This window comes from Anthonomus grandis, chromosome 5 (genome assembly GCF_022605725.1).
Source record: "Anthonomus grandis grandis chromosome 5, icAntGran1.3, whole genome shotgun sequence".
Taxonomy (NCBI): Eukaryota; Metazoa; Arthropoda; class Insecta; order Coleoptera; family Curculionidae; genus Anthonomus; species Anthonomus grandis.
In genome coordinates, this window is record NC_065550.1 from 25,804,455 (window position 1) to 25,825,079 (window position 20,625).

Below are 20,625 nucleotides of genomic sequence, written 5' to 3' on the forward strand. Positions count from 1 at the left end.
TTTATTAAATAATATAGGAAAGGACTACATTATTAAGGGCTTGCCTATAAAAGAGACCGGGTGTTAATTTGAAACTTAAAAAAAAAAAAAACACGGTAGGTGACGGTTTGTTAAGAGACACTCCCAAGTTTTTATTTTGAGGTTTAATGTCGAAAATTATTTTTCTCATTTAAAACTTAGTTACAGGATGAGTTTCGCAAAAATTATTCCTCAGTTTAAAAGGTTTGCCCTAACATAAGTAATAAAACCACATTGTTCAACAATATTCTTTCTACACATTTTAAGGTTATGCTTACAACCAAACCTAGGAACAGCTCTTCGACAGGTCTCAACAAATAATTCCCTGTTTTTTAAGGCAACCCCATGTCTTATGTAAGTAGTTCTGCTTCTTTACACTAAATTATACCTACAATTTTAATTTTTAGGGCTGAACCAATGAAGAAGAAAAAAAGATTAGATCCCGCAGTCATTAGAGCCAGGGAAGAGAGGAAAAAGAAAAAAATTGAAAAGCAAATTAGACGTTTAGAAAAGCATGCGAGACAACTAAAACCCCTTAGCGAGTGTGAAGTGCCTCTGGTTCTTTTAGATGAAAAACTGTAAGTGGTTTATCACTAAATTCAGATGTCAGTAAAACATCTTTTGCATGTGTTATTAGGGAAAGGCAAAGGAATATAGTTCATACCCCAGAAACTCTTGAAAAAAGGGCTCTGCTAGAAAAGAAATGGGCAAATTATAAAAGGATTCAACTATTAAATGATTTACAAATGATTGATCGGGTTCAGTTTTATCAGCAAAGAGCTTTAGATGAACTGAAAAAAGAGTCTGAAGAGTTATATCAAGAAGCAATACAGGTAAAAAAAAATATTTTTTAAGGTAATAATTTTGTTTGCCAATGATGCCTTACAGCAGTGAAACTTTTCATTTGAATATATTTTATTTTTTTGGACATTAACATAACACAGACATTTAAAGATGCTATATAACAATAAAGCATCTATTTGACAGCATATCATATGGGCCTAGGTGTTGCATAATGAGGAATGTGTGGAAGATATTTCATAAATACTCTATAATATAAAATAAATCTTTTTATTACATGTATTGCTATGTAAACATAAAAACAAAAATTTATGAAATAATGCATATTTTGGAAAAGTAAGACTTTATATTGTTTAATAATTCTGAGTTTTTAAGTGGCTATTTTTTTTTTTTTTTTTTTTTCAAGTACTTTATTGTCGAAAATTTGGTACATGCACACGAATTTTATTGACAAAGCTTCAGAAAATAAATACAATCAAATCAGATTTTACAAAACAAATATAAAAAAATGTTACAAACAAATCTTTATAAAATAAAATACATGCATGTAGACAAAGGTAGCAGAGATAAAGGGACATATAAAGGTATGTTCAAAATTAAAATTAACAGATTAAAAGCTTAGCATCTACTACACAACATCCTCAGCCTTAAAAAAGTCTTCAATCGAATAAAAGGCTTTTAGAAGCAAATATGACTTCAGTTTACAACGAAACTGGCGCAAAGACTGAACACTTCTTAATTCCACGCTAATGTGATTATAAATCATTAAACCGCGATATATAAATGAATCTTTGATAGATGTAAAATGAGGAATAGGAAGGGGAATATTATTAATCTGTCTGGTAGGATAACTGTGATGTCGGATTGGAAAACTGTTCTTATTTTTGAATATTAAACATGCAGTTTCCAAAATAAATAATGATGGTAGGGTCAAAATACGGCTCTCTTTGAAAAGATTACCACAATGCATTCTAGAATGGGCCCTAAATAAACTTCTGACAGCCCTCTTTTGCAGCACAAAAACAGACTGAAACAGATAATTTGAACATGCACCCCAAAATGGAAGAACATACCTTAAATGCGACTCGAACAAAGCAAAGTACACATCACGAGCAACATCTCTCCCCAGTTCATGAACGGTTGCCCTAACAGAGAAGCAGCCAGAAGCAAGTTTTTTATTTAACTTTATTATATGGTCAGAAAACTTTAAATCTTTATCAATGACTAAACCAAGAAATGCAGAATTGTCTACCATGTCCAATGCGTTCTCACCAAAATCAAGACTCTCAGCTTGAAAATTGAAACCAATAATGTGGGACTTTGACATATTTAAGCAAAGTTGATTGGAATCACACCATTGCTTTAATTTCAGGAGATCGGCTGCAACATCTCTGACAAGCTGCTTGGGATCTTTATTTGACCATAAAACCGTTGTGTCGTCAGCAAACAATGTAAAATGTCCACATATGCTAAGAGTAATAAGATCATTAATGTATACAAGAAATAGAAGGGGACCAAGAACTGACCCCTGTGGAACACCACAATCCACAGACTCCCTACCAGAAAAGTCACCATTAAGGTACACAGACTGCTCGCGACCAGACAAATAGCACTCAAACCACTTCAGTGCAACACCCCTAACTCCATAAGCAGAAAGCTTCTGAAGCAGTATCCTATGGCTCACACAATCAAAAGCCTTGGACAAGTCACAGAACACCGCCGCAGTCGCCTCTCTTCCATTAACACCCTGGAGAAGTTTGGACAAGAAATCAAACATAGCGTCAGAGGTGCTTTTCCCTGATAGAAAACCAAATTGTTCATCTCGAAGAACCCCTTCCCCCAGAAGAAACTTTAAAAGACGATCCTTCATAAGTCTTTCAATTAACTTAGATAAAGTAGACAAAATTGAAATCGGCCTATAGTTGGATGGACTAGAACGATCACCACCCTTATAAAGAGGCAAAATTTTTGCTAATTTTAGGCAAAGAGGAAATGTGCCCAACTGAAATGAAATATTAATAGCATCAGAAAGAGCCTGAATAGCACTCAAAGGAAGTTTTCCCAATAAATTCACTGAAATACCATCGTCACTAGATGCCCTTTTCTTTTTCGTCGATCCTATAGTGCAAAAAATCTCCCTGGGAGTAGTGGGGCTGAGGTAAAATGAGTTTCCACTAGTGGTAGGTAAAAATTTGAGAGGGTCATAAGTGGAAGAGAGACCCTTTGTGAGGATATCAGCAACCGAACAAAAGTACCTATTTAATATGTCAGAATCAATCCGCACTTCTTGAGAGCCATTACTCTTGGACACAACCTCATTAACAATTGACCACGCTTCGCGTTGCTCATTGGAGGAATATTTCAAACGTTTGGAATAATAGAGTCTTTTCGCTTCACACACAACTTTCCGGTAAACTTTTCGATATCTCGAGAATAGCGACAATACAAAATTATTTATCGGGTAGAACTTTTTTAAAATACCAAAAAATCTAAGATTACGACCGGAAATGCGAATACCAGGAGTTAACCATCTTTTCCGGTCCCTAAATCGATTTTTTAATGGGTGAACGGGAAAGTATCTATCAACTAACTTTGAAAGAGATGCGTGAAATGTAGCAAGAGCATCCTGCTCACAAAATATTGAGTCCCAATTAAAAGATCGACATCCTGCGTCAAAAGACCGGAAGTTCCTTGTGCTGTAAATTCTACCCAAACCTCTGGATTTGTATCTTTTTCTGAATGGCACCTGAGCCAGGATGGCATTATGATCAGACAAAGCTGGGTCAAATACATTACAAATTACATTCCCCTGTATATTGGAGGCAACATAGTCAATGGTTGTTGATGTGGTACCTGTTACACGCGTAGGGCTGTTAACATGCATAGTAATCATACAAATCTAAGCAAAAGAGATTAAATGATGAATTTGATCTTTTCCCACTCAAAATAATTACAATTTATATAAATCACTTTCATCTAATTTTAAATAAATGAAAACAACACATACTATATATCTTAACAATACCCAAGAAATAGGAATAACAATAATACACCAACCACACAGATGAGATGAGAGGTTTGCTGAAATATTCTAAATAGAAAATAAAATTAAATCCCAAGAAATGATATTATAGGTTTGTTGTATTGGTTTTCTGTAGGATTTATTTTACTCCTAGCCCTTGTATTAAGTCTTCCTAGGCTTAACTCTCTTTTTTTGATCTAGGTGGTATCCATTCCAATGTTTTTTCTCATAATTTTTTTGGTTTCTATTGGACATTCTCTGGACATGTCCAGACCATATTAGTTTCTTTTTTTTATTTCTGATGTTAGTGGTTCTTCTATACCCATTCCACTTTTACCTTCTGTCTTTCCTAAAGATCTTCTGTATACATCCATTTCTCAACTCTATACAGAAGGCTCTTTTATGTGTGGTTATCATATATTTTCACTGTTTTCCTATTTCTTGGGACCAACAAATTTCATTAAGGTAACCAATCATTCTTCAGAATGTAAATGAATTTATTTAATTAATAATCCTTAAGGCCACTCTTTGCTATATTTAGAATTTTGGTTTTGAGAAAGTCTTTTATGTGGAAAAAATATTTCATTTTAAAAACCTTCCTCAGTATGTAGTTGTTCAAGCTCTCAAACATATGTGAATTGAAATTTATTCTATCCTACAACAATATTCCACGACACGTAGCTTGAAAAAACGTGTTCTAAGCTGAAAAACAAGGTGACCATGAACACTCTGATTGATTTCTAGATTCTGAAAAATAACATGTGGTATAGCATTTAATTTTCCTGTTTCTCCTAGTACCGAAATGTCACCGACTAAAATTAGTGTTCTGTTGCACCCTTCCACAAGCCACTATCTGTAAACTGATCCATCGATTTCCTTCACTCAAACTAGACAAAACAGTTATTTTCAATATTATTGCCACTGTATGAAGGTCAGTTAATTTAAGTAAATTATTTATGAAATATATAACAAATTAAAACTAATACTGACAGGAACAAACCATCTATCCATAGGAAAGCTAAGTATGATTTAATGTAAGACTCTCTGGAATCAAAAACTGAATGCATATTGTTTGGTAATTTTTTTTTAATTTGTTTATTGTTACTCTTGTTTAGTAAGACAAAATGAATCAGTTAAATGAAATTCTTCTATACAGAAATTCATGAGCTGCTATAAAACATTTTTTTAAATATTTTAGTGAATACGGCCATAAAACAACAATGACAAGAATATAGCATCTAAAACCATAGAAAATATGAAATATCTCCATCAAACTAAAATCTCTCAAATACATTCACTTTCAAAAAGACACATATTACAAAATTTAAATCTAAAATAAATTCCCTAGAACATAATAATAATTAGTCTTTATAAGTCTATGTCGTCTCCAGTTGTCCAGGATTAAAGACATGGAAACGTCATTACAAATATTTTGCAATTTAGTCAAAGATTTGAGAAAGAAACTTATCTTCGGTACTTTGAAATGATCAATAAACAGTGTTTAGAATAATGATATAAAAATAATGGCTTTAATCACAGACCTGATATAATAATTTATGACTAACTCCCATTTATTGAAGATCTATTTCATAAATCTAAAACTAAGCTATTTAGTGTAGAGTATAGGGAACATCTATGCCAAAATAAATAAATTTATTATAATTATAATATTATCTTCAAACTTGCAATAATTCACATTTTTTTATTCAGCCCGATTATCACATGATCCCGTTCACAACTGTTGGTCCAGTAGAAACTCCAGCAATAGAGGATTACGATGTCCCCGATGGAGAATACCAGGATGTCTCAAAGAAATGGAAGTAAACTGTCATTTGTATTCAACATAGTAAGGAAAATTGCATTAATAAATATTTTAAGTTTATTTAGAAATTTTATTTAAAAATTCTAGGCCTACATAAAAAAATTACACTTAAAATTATCGAATAACAGAAGAGATCTGTCCCATAAGCAATCGCAAATCGGCACAGTTTTTTGCAGTTAACTTTTCGCGATAACACACTTTTACTAAACATTTTACTTCTCCTTTTAAACGGCTGATAACTTCTGATGCGCAAGAGTCTTCGTCGTCATTATCGATGCTACTAAGAGTTTCTGTTTTTCTGGTTTTTGATTGGTGAATTACAGGTGCATCTGTAACTCGCCTTTTATTTGGTATATTTGCCTTAGCACTATCAAACTTAAAGTTTCTCTGTACTGGTATAACGTTATCTTGAACTGATAAGTTTTTATTCCAAAGTATGCATTTATGTTCAAACTTTGAAGCAATTCCTAGTAATTCAAACGCTTGCACTAGATTTATATTATCCTGTTTCCGTTTAAACGATCCGATATATTCAAAAACTTTTTGGGCTATATCTGGTTTTAACTTGTCTAGTAGCATATTTAAAGTTTCGTTGTCGCGAGTATTTAAGTTTAGTAGCATCTCTAAATAGTTTTCTTCCAGCCAAATAGTTTTTCCCATCACAAGTGGCAGCAGATCGGATATTTGAGCAATAATGTCCTGTTTATTAATTAGATTTGAATTTAGCAGCAGTGAAATTATTTTAAATATCGGTATCCAGTATGAGCTATTTTTCGCAAGGATTTTAAGTTTTGAAAAGACCTAAAAATTAATGAACCTGATTAGTCAAAGTGGAAATTTGGACTTTAAATTTATTAAAATATTTAGTTCACTTCAATCATACAGTTTGTGGGTAATAAGACAAATTATTTCATTAATGCCTCAGGAAATTGCACAAAGCCGCAATGAAGTAAGATTTGGGGTTTTACATTAGATCTCAAGTTGTCCTTTGCAAATCATGTAAACAAATTATCAAAAAAAATTGTTTGTATGGTCTTGTAGCAGAGAACTACATCAGCACCCTAGGATCCGAAGTAATCTTAAAAATGTTTTTCTCAGACTAAATAGATCTTTAAATTCAAATTCAACTTCATACTTTGCACCTCTTGTCTACAATAAGTTACCGATCAGAGTCAAGGATTTTCCAGAAAGTTGTTCCTTTTAAAGAAACCCTTTTATGATATTAATGAATTTCGTAACTGATATACAATAAAATCCAATATGTAATGTATACCTAAGGATTATTTTAATTTCTGTGTTTTTCTTTTATTTTAACTTGTTTAACGTGACTTTATTAGATGTTAGTTCAGAAGAAGCGTATGACAAATCTTCCAGTTCATCAGAAGATGCTTATTGCTGCTTTGATAAGAACAGGACCCAAAAAATGTGCAAAACGCAAAATATTTCGGAACAGAAAAAAACGGATTTGTAATACATTTCATTTACCCGTTAATGAAGAACACCTAAGAGTTTGCAAGCAATTCTTAAAAACTTTGGATGAATCAAACCGATTTATAACTAATGTTTTAAAAAATTAACCAGAATCTAGTTCTGAAGTCTGTCGTGATGATAAAAGGGTCCTGTCAAGATTCCTGATTTTGATTTGCAATTAGTAAAAGAACATTTTAATTTAATACCTTCCTACGAGTCATTACTCCAGAGAAAAGTACTGGCTTCTGATTATAGGAAATATGTTAATTGGCTTCCAGAGGGAAAACGGTACAATACGGTCAAGATTTACGATGGAACTTCATAATCCCAAATTCCCTGAAATGTTTTAATTTTCAACTGCTTGGAAGAAATAAATTATTGTCTGGCAACCTGGCAGGAAATACAAAAAGAAGATGACATAGCATAATTTAATTCATACGGGCAGTTGAAACTGTGTTCTTTCAATCCCATAGACCTGTGTGTTACATAGTATACCCATACAAACATATATATTCAGATACAAAACTATCTATAAATCAATGAAAGGTGTAGATGAGTTAATTAATTAAAGCCCCTATGAAATAATATTCTTTAAGTCAGAAACCTCTGTTTTGACACCAATTGCTTCATTATTTATTTTATAAAGAAAAGCAATAGGGTTTCTTTGCTTAGAAAAAGTAATCTTATGGCACTTATTGATATTAAGGGACATTCTATTTAAGTGGCACATCATCAGAAATGGATGTGATCAGCCTAAATAGCTTCACATCATCAGAAAAAATTAGCACACGACAATTTTCAAGTTTCCAAACTAAATCAATCAAAAAGAGGCAAAACAAAACAGGGCCCGAGTGAGAGCCCTGTGGCACCCCAGATGGCACCAAAATTTCAGAGGAACACGTACCTCCAAGATTAACAATCTGGGTTCTACCTCTGATGAATCCCGAGATCCACTGAAGAAGAGGCCCCACAATACCTAAAGCCCTAAGCTTCTGCAAGAGTACCCCATGGTTAACCCGATCAAAAGCTTTGGAAAAATCTGTATATATTGAGTCAACCTGAAGTCCCTTCTCCAAGCAGCGGTAAAGGTAGTTGACATACAGCACCAAATTAGCATCAGTAGATCTGCCTTTTATGAATCCAAATTGTTCAGGATTAAATAAAGATTTCCAGGCAATCCTATGACTGACCAGGCAGTCAAGCAGCTTTGGTAACTCAGATTGGTTACACACAGCCCGATAATTGGAAATTTAATTTCTACTACCAGATTTAAAAATGGGTTTTAGAAAACTTCTCTTCCAGAGAGTGGGATAAGAACCAGTACCTAGAGATTTGTTAAAAATGAACAGTATCGATTTCGTAAGAACACAAACACATTTCTTTAGGAAGAATGCCGGAATCCCATCTGGTCCAGCGCAGAGCTTATTCTTAGAGGAAGTAATAACCTTATAAACATCCTGCGTTGACAGAGTTAAAGTGCTCAGACAAATTGATTTATCAAAATCAAAAGATGGTACGTCATTGACTTGCTCATCTGAATAGACGGATAAAAAGTATTCTACAAACATATCCGCAGTATCCGAGATATTTATACTAATCCTGTTATTGTATGTTATTCTGCAGGGAAGGCTAAAACCAGTTCTTTTATTTTGAATATATGACCAGAAGTACCTCGGATTGCCAGCGAGATTCATTTCCACCTTATTAATGTATTGCTGATAGCACAACTCTCTTAAGTACTCACATTCATGTCTCAAAAATACAAATTCATCATATTCCTGCTGTTGACCACTAATTTTAAACTTTTTGTGAATTTGTTTCTTTCTTATGATCAAACTGCGAAGCTCTGAAGGAAACCAAGATGGAAAAGAAGAACTTTTGTACCTCTTTAGAGGAATAAACCTTTCCATCAAGGAGTAGATCACATTATAAAAAATTGAAACTATGACATCAATAGATGTCTCTCCCAAAAACAACTGATTCCAGTCTATCCCAGCAAGACAATCGTTAATTGCTATGTAATCTTCCTTACCAAAATCAGAAAAATATTCCTCATATATCATATCATCAGAATTTTTTGCACAACAAAGGTCAAACAGGTCAAAACCAATTGCTGTATGGTGTAAGCTATTCTCAAAAATCTTGTCTATTGCACGTTCGACACTAATTAAATCTGAGCTACTAAAACGAGATCCAAGGCAACCCCGTTGGTATTTAAAACCCCATTTACCTGAAAAAAGTTATAGAAGCTAAAGCAGTTGGCCAGAGAAAGCACAGACTCTCTGTCATTCTCCAGACAACCACCAACCACCAAACCAAGATCATAATTCTCCCATCTAGCATATAGTAAATTGTGATCACCTGCCAAGACAAACAAACTACTTGAATATCTACTATATACATGTTCAACGGATTCACAATGGCTTAAATAGGCTTGAAGTGGAGATGGAGATGGTATATAAATGTAACCAATAACAAAGCTTTGATTGTTCATTGTAAAAGTTAAATAGATCTGATAAATATACACATCAACAAGTATGATACCAATTCTATATGTACATTTAAGCCCATGGACTTATAACCTGAAAGCCAATATGAAAAAAGATAAGAAGAATGATTAGTTAGTCTAGGCGCTTGAAACTGTGTTCTTTCAATCCCATTGGGATTGAATGAACCTCCGCAATCCAAAATGGCCTAACATGTTTTCATTTTCAACTGCCTGAAAGAAATAAATTATTGTCCGGACAGGGACTTTTAACCTGGAAGAAAATATGAAAAGAGAAAAAAAGATTTAATCCGTCCAGGCAGTTATAACTGCGTCCTTTCGATCTCATGGATCTCCACAATCCCAAATTTAATTGGATGATAATGATTTAGTTCGTCGTTTTCGATTACTTCCATTTCATGAGTTTAAAAGTAAAGTTCTTAAATGTGTTTAACTATGTGTGCCAAGTGTGACAAATTTAATATGCTTATAAAAGCAAACATACATTTAGAATCTAATAATAAATCAGTTTATTTACAATAATGGAAAAAAAATATTACAAAATGATTAATTTCAATTTACCAGTAAATAAACAATAATCACAGAAATAGTAGTATACTACTTGTACGTGATAACTTATTACACCTATACATAATAATAACAATAATAAAACGTAGATAAAAATAAAGCATAATACTAACAATTTGTTCCCGGACTTAGGTCGTAGCTATAGGTAATTTAGATTTTGACGAGTTCAGTATTTGTCTTTTTTTGTGTCTTTTGGGTCATATCTGTATATGTCTTGTTCAGTGGTTTTTTTTTGTTATAAATCAATTTTCGAGATCTGCAATTTTTTAGTTTAGTTATCCTATGTATTATTTATAAAATCTTTCTCTGCCCATCTGATGTATCCAATCTCTAACATATATTTTAAAATTTTTATTATTTAATTTATCTGTAATATTTTGGGGAACAAGGTTGAAGATTTGTGGAATGTAATACTTACTGTATCGCTGACCAATAGTTTTTCTACTTCGGGGTACTAATGCATTCTGATTCTGAGCTCGAGTTGCATAGGAACGAACCTACATTTTCAACAGAGATGTCTCCTTTATGTTAGTTCATTAGCAATTTCTGCACATATAATTGCCGCAAATCAAAAATGCCAGTATTAGCAAAAAGCTGATTGGAAGGAAACAGTTTATTTTTATCATATATCATTTTTATTATCCATTTTTGGACAACTTCGAGACAACGTATATGACAGTTTCTTATTCCACCCCATCCGCTAAGTCCATAGGTTAAGTGTGATTGTACTAAAGGAAAATATAATGTTTTTAAGTGTTCTAAATCCAAAAATTCTTTAAGTCGTTTAAATTTAGATAATAGACTTCTTATTTGTTACTTCAGATGCGTGTATATCCCATTTTAAGTGTCTTTCTATTGTTACGCCCAAATATTTCATTACTTCTGCTTCTGGTACTAAAATGTCTGTGTCTATCTTAAGTGGTCCCATTTTTGGCAAATTGCTTGCATAAGATGTAAATGTTAAGTATTTTGTTTTAGATATATTTAAATACCGTTTGTTTATTTGAAGCCAATTCACAATGTTTGTAAAATCTTTCTCAGCTTTAACTTTTACAGATTGCCACGAATCACCAGAGTAAAAAATGGCAGTATCATCTGCGTAGCTTATTATTTGTCCCAAAGTACTCATTTTCTATATGTCAAGTAAGCCGTTGACATATCGAATATCTGAAAATCTGAATTAAGTAAGTATCAAAAAGAAGGTGCTTTTGAGGCAAAACGCAATTGATAAAAAACTTTAAACAAAAGAATTCGTCACTTTTGACCTACAGAAATGCCTGCCTACTTCAGACATTAAAACATCTGGGGTTTTTTATAAGAGGCAACTCTGGGCAGTCAACTTAACAGTTCATAGGTATAGGGACCAAAAAGCCTTTTGTTACATTTAGCTTGAAGCAGTAGCAGCTAGAGGACCCAATCAAATAGGTTCCTCCTTATTTTAGAACCTGAGATTTATTTCTGCCACCATAAAGGAAATTCATGCTTAAGGAGTTCATGCTTAATGCTCCTAACGTTGAGAAAATTAATCACACATATCTTACACCTGGGCATATACGTACATGGAATTTGATAATGATCATTTCATTATTGAAACAAAAAATGTCAGATTAAACATTCAAGGGACAGGGAAAATCTTGTTCCTGTATATGGTTTAAAAAAACCATTTGAAGTCATTCAAATATGCCGAAATCATTTCTTTGAATGTTCTGGACTACTTAGAACGTTTCTTCACTAAAGAAAAGTTAAAAAGAGGTTCCTGAGACTTATAAAGGTGCAAACCCCATAAGAAAAGAAATGTATTTTTATTGAAATGCTAAAAGAAAATATATCTTTCTTTGCTATACGTGTATATATTTGCTAAGAAAAACAGGTATATGTACTGTAATGTAAAAAACTAACCATTGTTTACAATTTGATAAAAATAAAATATTAGCCACCAAAAATTTAAGCCTTTTATACTTTACTGAAAGAAACTGCGTGTTAGGGCATAATTATTATATTAAAATTAAATGTTCAGAATTTTAAAAAATTTAAAAGCCTAATATCTCAAAATCATCATTTTTTAGTTATATTCCTTCTCACATACAAGAGCCAATTGAAAGCCAGGAGTTATATACAGGTTATGTATGATTTTTGTCATATGTCCAGTCCAAGAAAGTAAAGAGATAATAAATAATAATTCTTCCTGACATTCTTTGACACAAGATATCTACAAAAATATACAGTGTACTCCGTCTATAACGTACATGGGACGTAACGTACTTATAATTCGGAACCCGCCCAAATAGTCTTTGTCATTTTACTGGATATAACGTACTAACTAAAATTTTAACACCGGCTATAACGTTCAATATTTTTGCCCGATTGACAGTAATTTTCCGGTTGTAACGTACAAAGGTACGTTATAAGCAGAGTAATTTTCCACCTCTGTCGGGGATTCCCATTAATCGATACTGAGAAGTTTCTCTGTCGTCGCGCGTTGGCACCGAGGCCGCCGGGGATTTCCAGTTCTCGACTCTGAGAATTTTTATAGAACATGCAAAATGAGATGACCGGTAGTTTTAGATTGAACATTGCGTGTTATTGTGCGAGTTTTAGTAGTTTTTTTGGTAAAATGACGGATAAGCGCAGAGCTATAAATTTGAAAGAAAAAATAGACATTAAAAGTATTGAAAGTGGCATTAACAAATCGGAAATTGCGAGAAGGAAAAATATGGCAAAAACAACAGTTTCTACAATTTGGAGCAATCGTGAAAAAATCAAGCAAGCAAGTGAAAATAAATCGCAAAGAATTAAGAAAATTAGGAATCCCGTACGCCCAGATGTGGATCAAGCTCTTATTCGATGGTTTGAGGTCAGAAGAACCGAAAATATTCCTATAAGTGGACCACTTTTAAAAGCAAAAGCGGAAGATTTATCTAAGGGATTACACGGTAAAGATTTTAAGTGCTCTACGGGTTGGCTCGAGCGTTTTAAAGTTCGTCACAACATCAATGTCGGCAAAGTGTCCGGTGAAGCAGGAGATGTTAGCAGGGAAGCTGTGGTGAACTGGTTAACCGAGAAATGGCCAGGTATTGCACAAAATTACAGCTGTAAAGATATTTTTAATGGAGATGAGACCGGACTATTTTACAAGATGACTCCAGACCGTACACTGAAATTTAGAGGAGAAAAGTGTGTGGGAGGCAAACAATCAAAGCTAAGATACACCGTTTGGGTTTGTGCAAATATGACAGGTAGTGAAAAATGTAAACTTCTTGTCATTGGTAAATACGAACGACCGAGGTGCATGAAAAATATTAAAAACCTGCCTGTTATTTATAAATCGAATAGACGCGCATGGATGACTTCAGACATTTTTATTAATTATTTGAAAGAGTGGGATGAAAAACTAAGACGTCAAAAAAGAAAAATATTGCTACTAGTGGACAATTGTGCAGCTCATCCAAAGAATGTAAATCTGACAAATATCAGATTAGAATTTTGCCTCCCAATTGCACTTCTGTCATACAACCAATGGATCAAGGCATAATAAAACCTATTACCGTAGATATTTTATGTATCGCCTAATTCAAGCATAGGATAGTGAGGAAACGTTCAATCTAACAATTCTAGACTCGATAAAAATAATTGCGAAATCTTGGAATGAGGTTTCATAAAAAACGATTCAAAACTGCTTTCGACATGCTGGTCTAGTGAAATCGATCGAGGAGTTTGATTGGGATATTCCGCTAAGTTATTGGTTGAAAAATCACTGCCAAGACGTAACTACTGCAGAAAAATATCTTCCTGAACTAGATAATTTTACGACCATCGACGATAATCTGGTAGCAACGGAGACCTTAACGGATTGCGACATTATTGCCAAAGTTATAGAATCAAACTGTTCAACGAATGATTTAAGTTCCGATAACGAAAGCGGCGATGATAATGGACCAGTGAACGAACCCATTCCAAGTTATTGTGAAGCACTTTGTGCAATTAAAACTGTTTCGAATTTCTTACAATATACTGATTACGGATCTGATGATACAATTTTACAAGCCTCGTTAAAAGTTGAGAAGCACATCGAGAATTTCTACTAATAATATAAATAGTACAGATTTATTTTGATTACATAATATGTATATGTATCCTATTTCAATGTTAAATGTTACATATTAATATTATATCTTTTTTTGTATTTAATACTTAGAATGTATTTTTTGTTAATTTAGTCCTTTTAAAACAAATAAATCTTTACATATTTATTTTTATGGGTTTCTTTTATAGCGTACCTCCGGTTATAAAGTACTAATTTTATTCACCCTAGAGGGTACGTTATAACCGGAGTTCACTGTATTCCTATAGAAATGTCTTCTTGAACAATATATAAAAATAACAAATATATAAAAGAAATTATGTTTTAAACTAAGATTAACTTACCAGTTGTGAACTTAAAAGATTATTTTGTATACAAATAACAGTGAGGGCATCAACCTTAAATATAAAATATTTAAACCAGTTATTATCCAAGACATCATCTCCGAATTCTCTGGTCCAAAATGATTCAAGAAATGTGACTATTTCTTTGAGACTTTCGTCATGAAAATTTAATTCTTTGGCAGTAGATATAAGGTGTAGCCCCTCGCCCTAAAACCGCACGACAATGATTCTGTAAATTCTTTCTAAATACATAAACACGTCATACCATATTTATAATATAATTCTCATCAAATGATGGACCAGCTGGTTTTATACTTGCTGAAGTGTTATCAATAACGGGCTGCATAATTTCTTTCATTTTATATTTAGGGACACTTCTGAATCCTAAAAACCTCCACACCTGTATATGCTGATCAGGCGGAAATATTTCTAATATTTGCTCCTTTAAAGGATCTGGCAAAAGTGCGAATATTCTATGTAGAAGGTGCGTTAAATAAACCATTTCTGGCCTATGAGTGAAATATCCTATAGTCAGGTCTTCTATGCTATACAAAAGATTAATTAGTAAGCAAATACAGTCTTGAGAGGAAATGTTCCTAAAAGAGTAGATTTCTTAAAAAATAATTACTATATTTCATAATTACTACTTACCTTATTAACAAAGTATAGACCTCTAGGGAAAATATTGATATAAAGGGATTATTCTGCAATAAGTATTTAATTAATAGTTCAGGACATTGACAATCAGCGTCATGTACTAAAATAGCAGCCGTTAGATTTACAATTAAAGTGTCGTACACTCCATGATTGTAAGGTTTCCAAAATAATTCTTGTCTACCTGAAACAAAACTACAAAATGTAATAAATTGAATAACGAGCTTTCATATTGGTTACATACACTGTTTAAGAGCCTCAAAAATTTCCGTAATGATTGGATATATAATGGTAGACCAATCAGAGTTATCATTAGCTATGATCTTTAATAACAGATTAAATAACATTAGAAAACCATATGAGTGGTTGGTTTCTGATAACTTAAGGCATTTTGATAAGTTTAGAAGTTGTTCCTGAAAATCAAACGATAACAGTTTCGAAGATTTAAGACTAATGGGATTTTGGGTACCTTAAAAACGTTTACTTGTCCTAGCATAAGGTGCTGCAAATATTTTTCTAGAACACTGTAAACATTGGTTTCCATTAAATCAATAATTTCATCAGGTATTTGATGAAACTTGAGATATTCTTGTGAGAAGCTGTAAAATATAAGATAAACAAATTATTACAAAAAATGTCAAAGTCAAAATATACTTTATTTGCTAAGTTTACAAACTTGTGCTAAAAACTTCCTAATCCTAGAATTTATAATACAAGTATTTATTTGGTTATACAGGATACAGGACAAAAACAGAATACAGAATCGATTTTGATTGTACATAGAAGCATATTTTATATAATCAAAGAAAAAACCAAAAAAGAAGAAAAGAAAAGGCGAGAACCACATAAAACAAGAATAATAACAAAAAAAAAATAAAATAAATCTGATCAACAGATATATAATTAATTTTAAATATTAAATTGAGTCGTTAAAATATTCTTCAATGCTGTAGTAAGCTTTTGGTAAGATTAATTTCTTTAGTTCTCTCCTAAACTTTTTAAGGTCTGTAACAGTCCTAATCGAAAAAGGAACATGATTAAATATTTTACGACTAATAAATATAAGAGAGTTTCTCGTAAGTGAGGAGGTGGGGATTGGAAGAGATAAGTTGCCCACTTGACGAGTATTATGACTGGTGCAGGATGGTGGACTTACGGACTTATGTATGAGTGTTGCAGTTTCCAATATAAAGAGTGAGAAAACTGTTAAAATTCTTTCAGCTACAAAAAGAGGTTTACAAGAGACTCTCAGACCAACACCACACAGATACGTTAATGCTTTTTCTGAATAGTAAAAATTATGTTAAGGAGTCCCTTGGAGCACAAACCCCAAAATGGCAACCCATAACGGATATGAGAGTCTATTAAGGCGAAATAAACTGAACGAGCAAACAACCCCCCCAACTCATGCCTGGCAACCCTGACTGCAAAACAACCAGAAGAAAGTTTAGCACCGAGGCTCAAAACGTGGTTGTCAAACCTTAAACTCTTATCAATGAAGAGGCCGAGAAATCGACAATAATCCCTACCATGTAGTGGGCTCTGCTCATCAAACAAAAAACCCTATACATTACACTTGAAGCCCAGAACAAAAGTCTTATCAACATTGAATACAAGCTGATTGCAGATGCACCACTCTTTAATTTTGTGAAGGTCCTCTACTATGAGAGATCTGACTACTTTTTGATCTTTGTTATGCCACAGAATTGTAGTATCATCAGCAAACTGAACCAATAGTCCATGCAGTGATAGAGAGCTTACGTCATTAACGTATATTAAAAATAAAATAGGACCCAACACTGACCCTTGAGGTACGCCACATTTAAGATGTGCTATCCTATGATGTCGAATACTAAATTAATTCATATTATCCAAAATATTAATATCTGTTATATCGTTAGTACCTGCACACATTGAGATTCAATGTTTAAGTTAATAATCAAAATCATATTTATGTATATTGAGAAAATTTATGGTTACTGCAGCTTAAGAAAAATGTTTTTGACATTTTATTACACCAAGTCTAGTACCTAAGGTTTATATTATTAGGATATTTGGGTTTTTATAGTAATTTATTTATGTTGTTAGCTCATAAGTCATTACCCTACAATAATGAACTTGGTACCTGCTAGTTTCTAGATTTTTAAGCTACAATTTCCATATTTTAGTTCAATTAAATATTTGTTTTCGTAAATTTCTTATGGCACCAGAAAAAATTCTTCTATCCATATCATAACTAATTAATGTAATAATTTATTAAATCTTACCTCAGGGTCTTGACATAAAAAACAAGCAGTTCAGACGCAAAAGAACTTATCTTCTCATAAAACTCAAAAGTCCAAACCTTAAATACAACTTTCAAAAGGAAAGTAACTTTCTTTATTTCAAACTGGTAATCTGGGTCCTAAAAATACTAATTCAATTCATAATTCTTTTGGATATATATAATGTTACCTCTTTTGCAAATTGTTCTAATATTTGGCATACATTAGTAGTCAAAAGCCTTATAGGTATATTTACATCTAAATGATTTGCTAATAAACTGGAGTATTTTGTGATGATAGCGCCAAGGCACTTCCACGTTGAGAAAATTACAGATTTATCTAAAGGTTGCCAAATATTGGGCATATGACATAAAGCCAAAATAACTAAAAATCATAATTGATTATTCTAATTTGAGTAATGTGGCAATATTTACTTACCTTCTGCTAGCAATTTTATATCATGTTCATCCTCTTCTAAACTCAAAGATGATCCTAATATATACAAGAAGCTTGTGTAAAAATGTTTTAACACCACTATTATATTAGATAGTTCATCTAGGTAAGTATCTTTGTACTCATTTGAACTGGAATTAGAAGCCACATTATAAGATACATTTTTCACAACTTGTAATACTCTCACCTATTGTAATGCGTAGCAAATAATTGTATATATTTAGGAAGAAAATCAGCCAAGGACTGAATATTACCTATATTAATGGAACTTTGTCCTAAAATAAAATTAGAAATTTCTTGTATTGCTTCTGTTAATTGGAACACTTCCTAAAATATTTCATATTGAAAATCGTAGCACATATTACGAAAAGTTACATTACCTGAAGGCTATTTTTTATACTGACAGTGTCATCTATAATTTCAAAAATTGAGAGATTCTTGCTAAAATTCTACAATAAGAATTTTGTTTTTATACGAAAGTGAGTTATTTACCTCTAACTTACCTGTTCAATTCTATCATGTATTATAGGCAATATTCTGGATAGTATGTTGCTCTCTACAGTGGCCAGTTCAAATTGGTGCACTGCTGCACAAATCGATTGAATGTGATTTAAAAATTCTGATGATTCTTTGAGGTTTAATGAATTCTGACAATTCATTAAGGACTATTCATAAACAATATTATTTATATATAGGACAAATGTTGCATATAGAATATATATGCTATGTTAACTGGTAAAGGAAATTGCTTTTTTCTGAGAATGGTGGATTTAATCACTCTATGATCTTAAATAATAAATTTTGTACATTTTCTGGTTTTTCTTACAATTTTTATTATGCGAATGCCAATATAATTTTAACATTTGATTTTCACACCATATGCATCACCAAGACATGGTTGAGGCCAGAGATATCTAGTGGTGAAATATTTCCAAAGACTTATGATGTTTACCGGTCGGACCGCAAATTTGAATCCGTTATTGCCACACGTGGTGGCGGAGTTCTCTGTGGAGTTTCTAAAAACATTGTGTCTGAAAAAATTAGTTTGACTGATTTTTGCAACAGTATTGCGCCCTCTATCGATGTTGTTGGCTGTAAATTTACTATAAGTTACAGATATTTTACATGATTGTTTTGTACATCCCACCATCTATCACATCTGTAATTTTCGAGCAATTTCTGGATCAGTTTACAGTTTTAATATCAAAGCTAAACCATAATGTAATAATAGTGGGCGATTTTAAGGTGTCTGATCTCTCTATTAACTCACCTATAGGTAATCATGTTAGTCAAAAGTCTATTGCTGTGAATAATTTTGCTAACACTTTTAATCTTGTTCAGTGTAATTACATCCTAAACTATAATAACAGACTATTGGATCTTGTTTTATTTAACTTCACCTGTACTGTTTCGCCTAGTGACGTGTCTTTTGTCTTGGAGGATTTGCATCACCCTGCACTGGAAATTGATTTTACCGTCTCAGGCCAACGTGTCCATAATTTTCAGCTTAATAAAAACTTATCTCATTCTTTTAATTTTAGAAAGGCCAACTTCAATCTCCTTTATGACTCGATCCTTGAAGCTGACTGGTCTACTGTGTATTTATCCTCTAAAGTTAATGATGCATGTGGAGCCCTATATGACATATTCAATGACATATTTGCCGCACACATTCCTCTTAAGCAGCAACGTAAAAGAAGATTTCCAAATTATTTATTCTCGAGAATTGATTAAGAACATTTATAGGAAAGGAAAGGCTTTCAAGGACTTTAAAATGTACAATTCTCCATTCTTTCAAAATAAATTCCATTCTCTTAGACGCCTTATCAAACTACAAATACGCAATGAATATAAGTTGTATATATCAAACACCGAAAGAAATATTTCTTTGGACCCATCTAGCTTTTGGAATTTTATTGGTTCTAAGAAGGCTGGCACCAGGATTCCTGGTATGATGAGGCTACCCGATGACGTGGTAATTAAGGCTCCGCTACCTATCTTCTAGCCACACAGCTGAGGGGCAGCGGTGAGAGACGCGGTAGTAATAAATGTCTATTTTAGAACGGTTGATAAAATTTCAGTCATCCTCTTACGCCGGGATCCGATGTAATTTCAGGGTTGGCCTACATAAATTTGGTGCAGGTTATGCAAGTATAATTATATACCTGCATTACCTAATATTGCTATTATATATGCATTTTGGTTTTTTTTTTGTTTAGTGCGTGGTAGTTCCGGGATGTAGCTGTGTGGTTTCGTTGCGATCATTTTTTGCATTTTATTTTGGTGGTTACATACTGAAAAACTGAAGTGTTCCTGTGTTTGCACTAGTATTTTTTAAAAAAATCTTCATAAAAAACAAATATTGTACAATTTGCCAACTCTCAAAAAATCAAGGACACAATCAGATGCCTAAAAGGCATAAATGCTTTAAAAACTTTGAAGGTTCTTCAACGAGCATGGAAGGCAATATTTTAAAAGAAGGATTTCTCCATAGTTTAGAGCAACATGGATTAATCTACCATAAATTAATAGCTGACGGAGACTGCAATTCTCTGAAAAAAATGTTAGATGCTCATCCATATAAAAATGTCATTGTGAAAAAAATTGAGTGCAGAAATCACCT

General features: G+C 32.7%; 2 protein-coding genes across 3 annotated transcripts in view; one reads left to right on the forward strand and one right to left on the reverse strand.

The window, feature by feature from the left end:
• LOC126736646 (39S ribosomal protein L40, mitochondrial) lies at positions 1 to 5,723 on the forward strand. Its single transcript, XM_050441107.1, has 5 exons — positions 1 to 222; positions 286 to 372; positions 426 to 596; positions 656 to 851; positions 5,552 to 5,723. The coding sequence occupies exons 1-5, from the start codon at positions 188 to 190 to the stop codon at positions 5,663 to 5,665; spliced, it is 603 nt and encodes a 200-aa protein (XP_050297064.1). The 5' UTR covers positions 1 to 187; the 3' UTR covers positions 5,666 to 5,723.
• LOC126736640 (uncharacterized) overlaps positions 5,703 to 20,625 on the reverse strand; it is a 22,894-nt gene continuing 7,971 nt past the window's right edge. For both annotated transcript variants that reach the window (XM_050441100.1, XM_050441099.1), the window contains 12 exons: positions 18,506 to 18,649; positions 18,383 to 18,451; positions 18,190 to 18,329; positions 17,988 to 18,133; positions 17,740 to 17,933; positions 17,553 to 17,689; positions 15,755 to 15,884; positions 15,530 to 15,698; positions 15,283 to 15,469; positions 14,897 to 15,227; positions 14,632 to 14,838; positions 5,703 to 6,464 (listed from right to left, as the gene is read on the reverse strand). In XM_050441100.1, the coding sequence (XP_050297057.1) occupies positions 5,778 to 6,464; positions 14,632 to 14,838; positions 14,897 to 15,227; positions 15,283 to 15,469; positions 15,530 to 15,698; positions 15,755 to 15,884; positions 17,553 to 17,689; positions 17,740 to 17,933; positions 17,988 to 18,133; positions 18,190 to 18,329; positions 18,383 to 18,451; positions 18,506 to 18,649 (2,541 nt within the window). In that variant the 3' untranslated portion in view covers positions 5,703 to 5,777. The remainder of the gene's footprint in view (positions 6,465 to 14,631; positions 14,839 to 14,896; positions 15,228 to 15,282; positions 15,470 to 15,529; positions 15,699 to 15,754; positions 15,885 to 17,552; positions 17,690 to 17,739; positions 17,934 to 17,987; positions 18,134 to 18,189; positions 18,330 to 18,382; positions 18,452 to 18,505; positions 18,650 to 20,625) is intronic.